Here is a 15,838-nt window from a genome sequence, read left to right as displayed (position 1 = left end):
TAGGCTGCTCAGTTTCCCTTACCTTCCTTGGGCCTCCTCCCCTCACAGGGCAAGATCAAAGGAAGGTGTTAAGTACCCCAGGACCCAAAATTAGAAGCAAAACTAGATTAGAGGCCGAGGTCCGCCGGTATGGGGTCTCCGGGAGGTGGAGGGAAAAAAAAGGCTGCCCAGTTTAACCTAAAAGTTGCCCAACTATCAGCAAACTGTTTTTTCATTGTTTGTTGTTGTTCATCAAATTTTTGAGTGACATTCTACCAAAAAGTCGAAGCTCTGTACTATTATTTAAAAAATTGTATCTCGAGAAATATCGAGTTGTTCTATTGCTTGGAATTATCATCTTTGATTCTACGAGTGCTAATTGCAATACAATTAATTAAGGTTTTTAGTTGAGATAAAAAAGTCAATGGCACGAGCGGGATTCGAACCCACGATCTTCGGCTTGATACGCCGCAGATCTACCACTTGACCTATTAAGCGCAGCGGCGTATCAAGCCGAAGATCGTGGGTTCGAATCCCGCTCGTGCCATTGACTTTTTTATCTCAACTAAAAACCTTAATTAATTGTAATATATTAATTGGTCAAGTGGAACTCGAAATTAGTGAAGCTAATTATAATGCTAATAACCCATTTGTTTCCTTGTTTGGGTCTCCAGTGACCAGTCACCCTTTCTTCCACTAGAAGACTTAAAACAGAAATTGACCCTTCTTAATTTCTAAACCTAAAAAAGTAGTTTAGCACTTTCCTGGATTTCTCATTGTTTATTTCTTTCTTGCATTTCTGAATATTCTGTATCGTTCTGAAATGATGCTTTCAAGTCACAAAGGACATGTTTCTAATTTTCTGTCTCTTCATGACAACAGTCAGCTTCTGTTTCAGTTTTTTCCGTTTTTTTAGGTGAGCAGTAAAAAAATAATTCCTGGGGGATTGCAGTATCCGAATGGTCAGCGTGATAGAACTTTTAGACTCCGTGGGTTCAATTCCCACCATCGCCCCTGGTCCCTTTTTCATGCAAACCTTCTCCCCACCCAAAAAAAAAAGAAAAAAAAATATATATAGGGAACATACATATAAGATACAACGATTCTTGGCTAACATGGAAAGTTCATAAGGCCATTAAAAAAAAATCCAGTCATTCAAGAGGGCTTATGAACTTTGCACCAACCTTACAATACTTCTTTCATACTATTCTCAATTTAAAAGCCATGCACTGTGCCAGGAGTCAAACCCAGAACCCCTAACTTGGTAAATACAAGTTAAACGTCCTAACCACTCGGCCAGCTACTATTGTTTTTTTAATTCTCTACTGAGAGAGAGGTAAATTTTTTTTTTACTGGTTGGAATATTGAGGATACTTTGATTGTTTTGCACTCAGAGAATTCATACAGTATGTATTCATTTCTTTCTCCATTCAATCAGTTCCACTTTTATATTGCTTTAGAGTCTGCAATTTGTCATTCTGTTCCAAAGGAGGGCTGCTCGTGCTTTTCTTAGTTTGTTGCCTTCAATCCCCCCATGTCCTCGTACCCACATCATAATTGCTGATTATGTTAGGGATTCCCAGACCAGCTTTGAATTGAAGGTAAAGTATAAGGCCTTCAGTGCTGCTTGGCCGTCTGTACATGAAAGTAGCAGCGCTTTAGAGTCATGTAACCCCATGGCCAAATCTTACCTTGCTACTCACATCCATAGAAACTTATCGGCCCTTTAAATTGCCAGACAAAAATACTAAAAAAGCATGTTCCAGTTCAAATTTTAAAAGATTTTTTTAAATAGAAAAAATAGTTTAGTTTGCCTAGTGAGGTTGCAACCAAATCAGACTGTAGTGTGCGATGTCCCTAATCAGGACGAAGTGAACCACAATGTATTTTTGTCTGCTTTTTCTTATCTGCTTGCAGTAATTCTTTACTTTTTTTATTGCAGAGCTGGAAAACAAGGAGACAAAGCAGAAAAGAAGTAAAAAATAAAAACATTTTATTGAAGAGCTTGCCGAGAAGTGAATGCCTGACTGAATAGTTATGATCTTACGAATATTTGATTCACTCACACATATTTCTATTTTTGGGAGAAACCCAAAGTAAAAAAACACATTTAGTTTATTTAGGCATTGAACTTGAGCAAATAATGCTTCCCACAAAAAGCTGTTTAAAAAAATATATACAAATAGGGAGAGTTGATCAACTTTTAGCTTTATAGTTTGTATAACTTTCCAAGTGTAAATGTCCCAAAGATTTTTAATGGTACACACACATTTTAAAAAAATTGACAGTGTTTTTTTGGTAAGTGGAGCTCTAAACATTTTATAATAAAGTCTGAAATGTGCCGTTGCCTATAACACAGTTTATAGTGCCTATTATGGATACATAACGTGTGATTTAACATAAAAATCAAATTTTAAAAAATGCAATTCCTTCATACATTTGCATAAATATATAAATATGATTTTAACAGGCTAGAATATGAAAATTATTCATGCTCAGCAATGTACCACCATAAGTATTTTATATGTAGTGTTAAATGGAATTGTATGTGATAATACCAAAAATTGGATAACATGTCTAAGTTATGAAAAGGATAATGCAAAATGATAACAATAATTAAAACAAAAAACAACTGTTTTTATAATGTGTCTCTCTACAGCAGAACGAAAACAATAAAGCGATTGGAAATGGATATTTTTATGAATGATAAATTGCTAATTTTATATTATTATAAATATTTCATTATTGTTGTCAAGCTTCCTGAACTTATATGGAATACTAAAACTAATGTACTATAGCTTTTGCCTACAAATATTACTTATTACTTAAAAATTACAAGTTAAACGCTAAAAATATTCTAATCAGGGATTGGCAATATAAAGTTGTTGCATACAAGCTACCGTGCCACAGCAATACACTTGCTTAAAATTTGTACTTTAGATTAAAACTACAAGTCATACATAGAAAAAGAGTAATACTATTTATTTACCTCAAGCGAGTAAATACGGTAAATTCTTGATTGTGGATATTTAAATGGAATGGATGGGTTAAATTTTAACATTAAGTGTTTGAAAACTGTGTAAAATTGAGGTACAATGTCAATATTTCTACATGATTAAATGTAATATAATACCCAAATAAATACTTTGAATTTACAATATTTGTATTTTTATTTTTATTATCCAATACCCTTTTGGATAAGATGTTTGTTGGTTGGAGGAGATAAAGTGAGATATTCAAATATTGCTTTTTGGCAAAAAAATGGCCATTTTAAATTTCTTCTTTTTATTGTATTTGGATATACCGTGTTAATTAATACATTAAATTAATACACAATGTTATACTATTATCACTGTAATCTAACTTTCAAAACATATAAAGCCTTATACTATTTTCTTTTTTTCGGCACAGCCTCGATCAACATGCTATCTAGATTTCACGACCATTGTAGGAGTATGTGTTTATGGTAGAGGCAATTTAAAAATTCATGAATTGATGTAGCTTCATAATTGTTCAATTAATGCAAGTAAAAGTATGCCCGACCATATAATACACTTTCAACTTGCCTAGCTCTTATTTTGTACATGACCAAAATGCAAAAAATTACCAGAATAATTTTTACAAAAGGCTTCTGTAATTACATTAGTGGTGTAATAAAAAACAAAAAATGATCAAAAACAACGAAGAAACAAGTTCATTACAAGCAGACTTCAAGAAAGAATCACACAAAATAAATAGGAAAAAGTAATACCAATTTTTTTAATGAAAACAAATGCTATAAACTATAAGAAGAAGACGAATAGAACATTAAAAATCATTAGTAAATATTTTTCCCATATCCTTCCTAGCCCTCGGCCTTTAATGTTGAGGAATGGATTGAATGAATGAAAGCAGTATTTCCCTTTTTCTAGATCCCTTTATATATAATTTTTTTATATAGCTGGTCTGCTAATATAGGGCTGCCTAAGGAACAACAGTTGTTGTGGAGGGAAAATTTTTTTTCTAATTATAAATATTTTAAGTTTATATTTTATTCACTATTTTTCGTTGAATTGAAAGATGGCAAAAAGGAGGGAAAATTCAAAAGGTGGGGTTGAGATGGGAAGTCGGTGTCCGAGTGGATCGAGGTCATGATAGCTCAAGTGGTAGACTAGCGGCGTATCAAGCTGAAGGTCGTGGGTTCGAATTCCGCTTGTGACACTGACTTTTTTATGTCAACTTAAAAACCTTAATTAATCAAATTTATATTTAATATTTTTAAATATATTTATAAAGAAAAAGATTGCAAAGTACAAATTTTACAATACAAATATACATACAGAATTATGGGGGCTGCAGCAGTAAGGAGGCAGCTCCTTTTTCTTTTTTTCTTTGTTAAAATTTTGAGTATTAAAGAAGTTTTTAAAATTTAATTTTAAGGTTAACTCTTTTTCCAAAAAAATTGGTACGTAGAAATCATGGCGAAATATTTCTTACTCCCTCCCCTTGCCATTAATAGAGAACAAAGCTTAAAAACTTGGAGCTGTTTTCTTATTACACCTGCACTAAAAATAAAATAAAAAATTAATTTTCAATAAAATCATATATTCAGACAATTAAGCAAATTTATTTAGTCTTCCAACTCCTTTGACATGCTCAGTATCTGCTGGGAAATGAAATGTCCAATTTTATGTTAATGTAGTAGGGCATCTAAATTTTTCTGACATATTTTTTGACCAGAATCATTAAATTCTTGTATTTGGCAAATTTCAAAGCTAAAGTAAGAATGTTGGTGGAATTTCAGGGATTATTGGTGCTAGGTATCTGCAGGAGTTAATACAGACCAATAACTCGTGTAGAACTGCTTTGTATTTATTTATTTTATTTTTTAATGTGAGTATTTGAGAAAAAGAGCAAAGCATCTTTATTATAAAATAAATAAGTAAGTAAACTAGCAAGAAAAAAAACCTTATAAGAATAAGTATCCAACTCAACTCAAGCCAATATAAATGTAATATTAATAGAAAATAGAATATTTGGGTTTTCAATTAAACAAAAATTTAAAATGATAAAAAAACTAATACAAATTGATATGATTTACAATAATAATAATACATTTTACGGAATTAATCCAATTTACAAAAATGTTTAAATATACACATATAAAATAAATAAAATGTAACAATATAAAAGCAAAACTAAGAAAATAAGGGAAAAAATTATTTAAGTATTAAACAATATGTAAAGCAAGAAATAGCTTAAAAGAATGTTTCTTATAAATGTACCTAAAAAAGATCACATTTATCATTGTTATTGTAAATTTTTAAATTGTCATGTAAATTAATATATTTTAAAATATTATAAAAATAATATTAGAAAACAATTACATAAAAATATTTTGATCAAGTAAGTAAAAATAAGAATATTTTATGACTACTTAGTTAAATTATATTCTGTTATCTATGACTGTTATATTGAACGATGTTGGGTTTGTGGAATGTGCAGTCATACAGAAAACAGCATAGTGCTCAATTCTTTAATTTGCCAACGTTTCGAAAGGTTTTTTCATTCTTTTTCAAAGCAACGCTGGAAATAAAGCTACTTCGAATTTTTTTTACTTTTTTCCCGGTGTTAGCATTAAAACCGTAGTCGTAATTTGTTTCGAAGTGTTAGTTCTTCAATTTCTTTTTCATGCTGTAATGTAATTACGTGTCAAGGGCTTTAATTAGATGCACTTTTTAGTTGGAAATCCTTTTACTCCTTCCAGTCTGTCCGATTTCAACCTTGAATCAAGGTATTTGTACTCAGAAAACAAATACTTTGAGTCTAAAATTCTAGCATTTTATAAATTCATTTTTCACATCCTACGTGTAATTTAAACAATATTTATAAATCCCAGGCCCTGAAGATGATCTCAATAAAGATAGGAATGGGACAATAAAGAAAATGTTCTTTTCTAAAACTACTGCACACCATATAAAAAATATAGGTAAGTATAGGTATAAAAAATCAAGACAATCAAATTATAATATCAATGTCAAAAATTACAGCAGACATTAATAAGTAGAGTGAATTGTTTAAAGGAATTATATGATAAGAAACAATTCTATTGAGGGAATTTATTGGCCTTGTTCTTTAGTCTGTCAAGAGGAGTATTTTGTCCATATTTAACTGAAGCTTGAATAATATTCAATAAAAAAAAGTTCTATATGATCTAGATTCGACCTACAGTAATGCAATATTCACAAGTCGTGCGGGTTTAGTGTACTCTAAAAAAATAATGCTAATTATTCAGAAATCATGAGATGTGGTCTGGTGTGATGTAGGTTTCAGAAAAACATTTTCTTTATCGTGCCAACGTTTCGATCTTTATTGAGATCATCTTCAGGGCCTGGGATTTACAAACACTGTTTAAATTTAACAAATACATGTAGGATGTGGAAAAAAGTGAATTTATACATTGCAAAATATATTTTTTATATTCAATCAAAATATTTCAACTCACTCAAAGTGTTTGTTTTCTGCGAAATTGTGTCATTCTTGCGTGTCGTGTTGAGAGTGTCAGTGAGATTTTGCTGTTTTATGTTTATATACGTTGGATTTTGAAGGGGTGGGAAGTTGGTATAGAAAGACCTTTTTCTATAAGGTGTTGGCTTCTTTGAGATGAAAAATGCCGACGAAGGAAAAAAACGTTGGTAATGGTTCAGCCAGATTATCCTGTCAGGATTATATAGATGGGGATAAATAGGAAAAGGAAAGCTAAATTGTTGAAAAATTAGACTATGTAAAAATGTTTGATGTGTGGAATGTGATGAATGTTTTATATATTACATGTGTTTTGTGGGATGTGATGATATAGGTGTGTTATCTATATTGAATTTGATTAATGATATTGGCGTAGCCGCGACTGAGTTGACATGTATCTGTTCTGTAATTGATGCTGTGTTTATCTCTGTTGATGTAAACCATTTCTAAAAAGTTACGTTTATGTTTGTTTTGTTCTGTGCGTAATATTTTTAGATTGTTGAAGTCGAAATTGTGTTTGTGTTCAAAATGGTGGGTAACGAGTGCTGTAAGATTGTTTGATTGAATATAAAAAATATTTTTTGCATTGTATAAATTCACTTTTTTCCACATCCTGCATGTATTTGTTAAATTTAAACAATGTTTGTAAATCTGAATAATCATCGACTAACGGTCACTAATCACTACACAAAATAATGCTAATGTTTAAATTAAAGCAAGATTAACAAAAAATTAATATACAGGATAGATTATTATGCCTTATATAAATTACATATTATTATTATATAAGGATGCCAAATTAATAGTGTTTTCTAATTTTTTTTTTAACAAATCCCAATTTAAAATTTTAACAATCAGCTCTCTTTTAAGATATTGTGTTAATTGCAGATTTATAGATAATAAAATAAATAATGAATGTACTTATTGAACATAAATTCCTATTTATAGAATATTTCCAAAGAAAATGGTTCGCGAATTCAAGGATTTTTACAAGGCTTTTATGGCTTACAGTAACGCAATATTCACAAGTTGTGCGGGTTTAGTGTACTATAAAAAATAATTAATTATTTTTACGAGGGTTCACAACAGCAGAGGTCTCTCTCTCTCTCTCTCTCTCTCTCTCTCTCTCTCTCTCTCTCTCTCTCACATTATTCTCCTGCACCCAAGTATTCAGTCGTACTAATAGAAAACCAGTAAATATTTTATATATATTCTATCAGAAAAATTCCTCTATAATTCGGTACAACATTAGTATAACCCTCCTTATGTAAAGAGAAAATAGCGAAATTTTTAAAACCGGCTACGACATCAGCCGTTTCGTAAATATGATTATAAAATTTGAACAACCATTCTAAGAAATTACTGGAACTATTTTTAAAAAATTCATTCAAAGTCAAGCCCAGGTGCCACCCCCATATTTCACCCTATTTATTACCTCTTGCAATTCACTAAAACTAACTCTCTATCCAAAGAATGTTCCACAATTAAAGGCTCGGCATAAATAAACGGTTCACCACAAAATGGTGGATTTAACAAACAATACCCAAAAAACAAGTCTAAAATATGCATTGTTATATGATTTGCTGTAACTATCATAAACTTTCTTTTAGATTTTCCCAATTAAAAATTTATCCAGTTCTTTATCAGGTTTAGCGATTCTCATAAATCAAGGTAATCTTATTGTATTGCATAATGATAAAATTTATATACAGTAATTGCAAAAAATTTTTGACAAATAGAACTAGTTAGAACAAGCTACATTTAAACATGGACAATCTATAATATTTCAAATTAGAGTGGCAAATCTTAGTTTAAAATTTATCTTAAAAATCATTGAATATTTCAGTTTAGAAGTTTCATTATTAGAACACTTTTGTAAAGTTAAATTTGCTTTTTTAGATATATACAATTTCATTTTTTCAATTTTATAATGGGACTTTACTTTTTCTGTTGGTAATTAAGCTTTCAATTATTATATCGTTATTACTTTTAAATAAAATGATTTTCGTTTTCAAGCTGAATTGAATGTGATTATTAAAAGTTTAACTCATAAATTAATGCCAATCTTTTCAGTAAATTGATTATTATTGGTTCATTGAGATTGTGACTGTTACACCAGTAACAATAGTATAAGGTTAATAAGGTTGTAACCAATAAGGTTCGCCTGAACTACACGGCATACGGACCAGTCAGATTGGAGGAAGGGCCAAAGCGGATTTTTGTAATAATCCAAATTTTCACCAGTAATTTTAAACATATAGGCTTTTTTTAATTAAAACGAAAGGATCGAGGAAAACATTTTCGGAAAATCGAAGATTGAACTCGCTAGAAGAGCCGTAAGTGTGGCTTGCCTCTGCTTTACCTATTTCTATTGGGCTGTCGAAGTAAATACTTCATCAACAATAAATTAAGTAGAGTAAATTAATTGTTAATATAAGATTTGTTGGAATTTTACTACTGTGTAATGTAATACAGCATTCTCTTAGAACGATCGTGTAAAGTGTAATATCAGTAACCATCTCCACGGTTACTGATATTACACTTTACACGAACCCTCTCTGGGGCCTTGAAGTTTTTAATAAGCACATTATTTTCCTTTGTTTTATGAATAACTATTATATATTCATTAAAATTAAATCCACTATGCATATTTCGTTTGAAAGGAGTTCGTTTGAGAATTTATTATGTCATATCTTACTGTATAAAACTTAATTTGCTTTTGTCACGCGTAGGAATACAAAATTTTAAATATTGTTGGTTATAACCAGTTTCCTTAGGCCTCTTTCAGACGAGGTGACTAGTTGAACGGATGGGTGTCAAGGAGTGTAACGTGGTAGCAAAATGTTTGGGAGTCGCCCCTACCACTTTATACGCAGTCAACTCATCCGCCCAGGCGGGGCCAGCAGGCATAAGTGCCGCTCACGTTCAAAAGACACTGCTCAACATTCGTCTTCTCACCAGTTGCCTAGTTGAGTCAACTGAGTTCACCACGGAAAGCGTTACAATTGCTTCAATGTGGAGCAGTTCATTGAAGAAATTCGTATTAGTCCTGCGATATGGGGCATGAGGTGTGAGGAGTATAGTGACAAAATTAAAAGAAGCTTGGAGGGAGGTAGCACAACAGTTGTTGAGAGAAAGCGCCCGTTTTTCAATTTTATAACAACAGATAAACCACACTTTTCTTTACTGGGTTTCCTCCTTTTTTGTTTTTTTGCAGAAGAGCGAGTACAAGAAGTGCTCCTGCTTCCTCGAATTCTAACATGTACTGACCTCCCGTTGTGAAGAGTGATTCCACAAGTTGCCTGGTGTGAAACCGAGTCTTCACACGGCAGTAAAATAGTTGAATGTCAACTGGGCAACTTAGTTGAATCAACCTTGTATTCACTTTGATTTGAAACGGAAGGCTTAAATAATTTACTAGTGTTTTTGAGCATGAATTGACTGGGAAAAAATAAAAATGCCAACATTGTTCGATGACCATAAACTAAATATTTGCCTGTCCTTGCTGCAGTTTTTAAACAATAATTATCAAGTTTATTCTCTCTGTGAGTTCCATAATCGTAGTTTGCTTGCTATTAATTTTTAAACACGGAATTTGAGATAAAAAGGTCGATGGATTTCGGCTCAGGTGGTTAGACCGTAGGTGGTACATTTCCAAAGAAAGCGGGTTCAAATAATAAAAAAAAAGGACCATTTCATTTTAATTTCTGCATTTTTTCATGATGGAAATATTTATTAGCAGCTAGTAAACAAAATAAAGAAAGAAAAATATAATTTTCCCCCATAGGAGGAAAAAAATGGGGGAAGTGTAAAGTACACAATTAATAGCAATTTAGTAAGCTGCAGGCTTTAAACAAGTAATTTATTATTTTAGAAAGGCTTACCCATAATATGTTTTTAAATTTAGCTAAAAACTAATTACAATTAATAAATTAAAATATATTAGCAAATAATTTATTGAAACAGGTAAAAAGCTCAGCATATCAATACCAAAAAAAAGCAGACCTTAAGGAGAGTCGAAATATCCAAACTATCACACCAGAAAATAATGTGTAACAATTTTATTTTTTTTATTTGCTTCATGCGAGGCTGAAAATTGAAAATCCAGTTTGCACAGAACGTATTAAATTGACACAGCACACAGTTTAAAGGCTTCTAATATTTGCCACAGTTTGATTACTTATTATTTATTAAAACTGGGCTAATTAACTTAGTCCAAACATTAATTTTACATTGATTATGTACCACAAAATTAGATAAATTTAGGTTTATCCACTGGTCGTTGCAAGGTTCATGCGTACTTGTCCCACAACTGCAATAGAAACCGCATTCGATCTTCCACCTTATACGTTTATTTACACAAAGTAGCTTTCAACATCCAAACCCTGAGATACAAGGAAATAAAACCAAATATAAGGAGAAGCCATCATAAAATTATATAGAGAATTAAAATAAATGAGATGGCTATAACCCTTTGAACTGGTTCTTTCTTTCAAGGATCTTCAAATTTTTGGGCGGACTGGCAGCCATAAAGGCACTAAATGAGTACGCCTTTAGCCCCGAACTAGTCTGGGAATGCCTAAAGAATTCCAAAATTACCTATTGGCCATAGGAAAACACAAGGTTGTTGAAGTGGGTTCCAGGACAGAAAAGTATAGAAAAAACAAACAGGCGCCCAACTAGCAAAATAAGGAGAAGCAGCCCTCTCACCCATGGGACCAGAACTACAAATATACGCTCCAAATATTGCCAACATTTGGGCTGTGATACAGCTTGAAAAAGAAACATTTAAGCACTGAAGAAAAGCACAAGGTATGAGACAAGCTAACAGATTTATAAATCTATCAAAAAAGAAGGCAAAGGTATTCCTCCCTCGCTGCAGAGAAGATTTGAGGAAAACTATATGCATCTATGATTACTGCCATCATACCACTTAAATGGGCAAAGTAGAGAGCGAGAAGCCCTCTGTCAAAAAAACCAAACACATCTGCATTTTTTTTTTTTTTTTTTTACATCTGCATTTTTTTTTTTTTTTTTTTCAAATGTGAGGCTTTAAGACCTCACACCAACATTACAGCCACTTCAGTGAGGTAATTCTCACACCAAGAGAAGTTCGAAAAGAAGCAGAAAGTGCTTCGTTTTGTGGGAAAAAGTGCATTTGCCTCAGTATGCTTTTAATCATCAGGGTTCCCACAGTAGGCCTAAATCGTAGCAGCAGAGAAAAGTTTGAAATCCTAATTTATTTATTTTTTCAATAGTATTAACATATATTTGTACTTGTTTGAGGTGGGAATTATTAATCAAAACAAAACAAATATGTTTTAGACACAATGGAAAACACAGAAAGTGGAGACGAGTTGGGGACTGCAATTTTCCACGCAGACCCTCAAACTTTTCTAGTTCAAGAGGAGATGGACGGTCAGTATAATTAAATTTATCATGTCCTTTAATGAAAATAAGAAGAAACTCATTTTAATTATTTTTAGATGATCTGGAACTAGCAGGCGAAAATACTGATGACTCAAATCACGGTGATAAACCAAATATTGTCCTCAGGGAGCAAGATAGGTTTCTCCCCATAGCCAACGTGGCAAAAATAATGAAAAAAGCAATACCAGAGAGTGGAAAAGTATTATTATTTTTTACAAATTTTATGATGAAGAAATAATTAATTTTTTTGTTTTTAGATTGCCAAAGATGCCAGAGAATGTGTTCAAGAGTGCGTATCGGAATTTATAAGCTTCATAACGAGTGAAGCCAGCGATCGATGCCATATGGAAAAAAGAAAAACAATCAACGGTGAAGATATATTGTTCGCGATGAACACATTGGGATTTGATAATTACTTAGAGCCTCTTAAATTATACCTTCTTAAATACAGAGAGGTAATTGTGTTGTAAAAAAAAAATCCTCAGAGTTTAATAGTTACAAACCTTTTATATTTTTAGGCAATAAAGGGAGTTAAAGTGATTGTAGGAAATAATTTTGATGATGTTTGTGATGATGTATTAAGTAAGTATATTTTAATGTTTTTTTCTTTTTTCTTCTGTTACTAAAAAAAATTGATTAGGCCAAAATACCAAGTAATCAAACTTTGCTCTAATTAAAATTATTTTGCTTTAAATCATGGCTTGGTTTAAAAGTGAAGAGATCAGGTAAAAAATGAATATAAAGAAAAAGAAAATATTGATAAGTTCATAATTTTACCGAAATAAATAATATTTATAGGGCAAGGCTAGGTCCTTTGATTTGTTACTCAACCGGATTGGCTCAATTGTTTCACAGGTACTTTCAAGTAATTAGTTAACTAAAATTAAAAAGTAATCCCTGTTGAGCATAGCCTTATTGTGGAATGACTAACGTCAAAAGTCAGTATTAATAATTAACATATGAATATTACTATGTCTAATCTTTTTTTAAATAAATTTTTCATTAATCGAATGACTTTAAAAATTAAATTTTCTTGGTCGCAATTTCAGGTGGAACGGAGAAGATAATCCACGACACACAATCAGACAACCTGATCTATACCTTTCAGCCTCATTTTTCATCGTCTAAATTTTAAAACACCACTTTTGTATAATTATGTTGTAAAATATTTTCAAATATTATTTATTTTATATATTTAACGTATAAAATTGTCCTTTTGAGCACCAAAAATAATACATATTTTTTATAACAATAGTGGTACTCCGAGGATGTTATTAAACATTTTACTTTTTTTTTTTAATGAATGTACCAGTTGAAAGAAAAAAAAAAATAGAAGAAAAGTCATTATAACTACACCTAAGAATGTCAATAGTTTTAACAATATTCTAAATAAAATACTTCACTTCATGCTAATTGCACACTATGTTGATTGTGAATGGTTAAAAATAAAAATTTGTAGAGACAAATTGATCAATATGATTTGTTTTTTTAGTTGTACCATAATTCCTGAACAAAGATTTAGTATATAAGTAAAATAATTCCAAAAATGTATGTGCGTGTATGTCGTGGACGTGGGGTCGAACCACATTAAAATACTTTTTTCATATTATTATAAATTAAAATTCTATGGGATATGCTGGATTTTGAAAGAGAACCTGTAGCAAATACGAGTGTTCTGCATATTTGCATACCATATAAATTTCTTCTATATTGTAAACAAAATTATATTTACATATTCTCTTGTTTTATTATGCTTTAAAAAAAAATGTAAAACATTAAATTCACTAATTTCATGGTCCGCTTGACCAATTAATATATTACAATTAATTAAGGTTTTTAGTTGAGATAAAAAAGTCAATGGCACGAGCGGGATTCGAACCCACGATCTTTGGCTTGATACGCCGCTGCTCTACCACTTGAGCTAACGTGACCTCGATCCACTCGGACACCAACTTCCCATCTCAACCCCACCTTTTGAATTTTCCCTCCTTTTTGCCATTTTTCATTAATGCCATTAATTGGTCAAGTGGACCACGAAATTAGTGAATTTAAATGAAGTATACTTCACTAAAGCTCTCTGTGGTCATTTCATTTCTCGTCGAGAGTCCAATCCGATTACACGATAGTAGTGGAAACAAATAAAATAAAATAAAAGATGCATCAGTTTCCAAATAAGCAAATTATGATTTGTGGAACCAAATGCATCGGAAAAATGAAATAGTATACTTATTATCATAAATGACTAGGCATAGTTTTAATATGTATATTAAAACTCTAAGTTTACAAGTATTTAGAATGTTAAGCTTGCTGAAGACATTAATATCATCTGAGATTTTGAGAAGGGCTCTCTCACAATATAAAATTTAAAATTTATTGAAAATAGGAGAGCTGTTGATATGATGAGGTGATAGGCAATCTGTACTAATGGGTTTATTGGAAATTAATAAGGACTGGGATTTGTTAGGGTTTAAAATGAAGAGCACAGTTGAGCATAGAGATAGCACAGAGATGTTGCTTGTAGGACATTGAATGTAAAGCTGAATGTCATCAGCATAAAGATGAAATTGGGAGGAGTTGAGAACAAATGGAAGATCATTTAGAAACATGGAAAAGAGTAAAGATCCACGAATGGATCCTTGGAGTACACCAGTTTGAATTGAGATAGAAGAGGAGATAGAATTTAAAGCTTCAACTTTCTAAGTTCTGTCAGACAGATAGGAGGAAATGAGATTAATAAACAGTAGTAAGAAAAACCAAAAAGATCCGCCAGTTTCCAAATAAGCAAATTATGATTTACAGAACCAAATGCATTGGAAAACTGAAATAGTACACTTATCTACTGTGTACGCCAAAAAAGATGCATCACGGTTTCTAAATAAGAATATTTGCAGGGTGGATTGAGGAGGATGATGTTTTTATTTAGAGATAACTTATAAACTACTAGGTGAATATCATCTGAGATTTTGAGAAGGGCTGTCTCACAGCTGTAAAATTTATCAAAAATAGGGGAGTGGATATGAGGAGAGGATAGACAATCTGTTAATTGGAAATCAATAAGGACTGGGATTTGGAAGGGTTTAGAATTTGAGAAAACATCTACACAACATCGGCATATACAACGATGATCCCATGTGCAGATTATGTAATGAGAAGGAGGAAACAACCACCCATATCATCTTGGAATACGAAGCAATAGCTCAATGTAGATTTAACCAACCATATGAAAAACACTTAGGGAATCAAATTGTACCAGCAATGACTGCTCAATGATCTGAGGAGAGAACTAAGGAACTAGGAAGGTACAATAAGCCAGAAGGCTGCAGTGTCAGGGGAGCACAAATCCCCCTTCCTAGGATCCCTTTTTTTATCATACCATACCATACCATCCTTTTTTACCATACCATACCATCCTTTTTTACCATACCATACCATCCTGTTTTACCATACCATACCATCCTTTTTTACCATACCATACCATACCATCCTTTTTTACCATACCATACCATCCTGTTTTACCATACCATACCATCCTTTTTTACCATACCATACCATCCTTTTTTACCATACCATACCATAACGTTCAGCATAAAGAGCACGGTTGAGCAGAGAGACACCTTCAGAGATGTTGCTTGTAGGACACTGAATGTAAAGCCGAGTGCCATCAGCATAAAGATGAAATTGGGAGTAATTAAGAACTGATGGAAGATCTGAAAATATGGGAATTAGTAGTAGAATGTGGAATTAGCAGCAGTAGAAAAAAAGCCAAAAAAGATGTGTCACTGTTTCTAAGTAAGAATATTTGCAGGGTGGATTGAGGTGGAGGATGTTTTTATTTAGAGATAACTTATAAAATGAGTTTTATTGTCAAAAATTGAGTTTTTTCAGTTTGAACTGGTGACCCTCTATCGAACTGTTAGGTGTTCCC

The 15,838-nt window shown here is 31.9% G+C and overlaps 2 protein-coding genes across 28 annotated transcripts in view; both read left to right on the top strand.

Annotated features, from left to right (window-relative positions):
* Nucleotides 1-3,137, top strand: part of LOC106663970 (ankyrin-3-like) — a 137,592-nt gene extending 134,455 nt beyond the window's left edge. For all 25 annotated transcript variants that reach the window (XM_024227413.1, XM_014389234.2, XM_024227417.1 and 22 more), the window contains one exon: nucleotides 1,922-3,137. In XM_024227413.1, the coding sequence (XP_024083181.1) occupies nucleotides 1,922-1,958 (37 nt within the window). In that variant the 3' untranslated portion in view covers nucleotides 1,959-3,137. The remainder of the gene's footprint in view (nucleotides 1-1,921) is intronic.
* Nucleotides 3,138-8,613: 5,476 nt separating this feature from the next.
* LOC106664046 (transcriptional activator hap3) lies at nucleotides 8,614-13,379 on the top strand. Of its 3 annotated transcripts, XM_014389417.2 has the most exons (7): nucleotides 8,614-8,819; nucleotides 11,809-11,901; nucleotides 11,970-12,112; nucleotides 12,171-12,368; nucleotides 12,432-12,495; nucleotides 12,712-12,768; nucleotides 12,963-13,054. In XM_014389417.2, the coding sequence occupies exons 2-6, from the start codon at nucleotides 11,814-11,816 to the stop codon at nucleotides 12,720-12,722; spliced, it is 504 nt and encodes a 167-aa protein (XP_014244903.1). In that variant the 5' UTR covers nucleotides 8,614-8,819; nucleotides 11,809-11,813; the 3' UTR covers nucleotides 12,723-12,768; nucleotides 12,963-13,054. The 3 variants fall into 3 exon arrangements, with proteins under 3 accessions (XP_014244903.1, XP_014244902.1, XP_024083212.1); XM_014389416.2 differs by lacking the exon at nucleotides 12,712-12,768 and having other exon boundaries at nucleotides 12,963-13,379; XM_024227444.1 differs by lacking the exons at nucleotides 8,614-8,819; nucleotides 12,712-12,768 and adding an exon at nucleotides 8,849-8,867 and having other exon boundaries at nucleotides 12,963-13,359.
* The last annotated feature ends 2,459 nt before the right edge of the window (nucleotides 13,380-15,838 follow it).

This window comes from Cimex lectularius, unplaced genomic scaffold (genome assembly GCF_000648675.2).
Source record: "Cimex lectularius strain Harlan isolate CLEC.00 unplaced genomic scaffold, Clec_2.1 scaffold86, whole genome shotgun sequence".
Classification (NCBI taxonomy): Eukaryota; Metazoa; Arthropoda; class Insecta; order Hemiptera; family Cimicidae; genus Cimex; species Cimex lectularius.
This window is presented reverse-complemented; position numbering and strand designations above follow the sequence as displayed.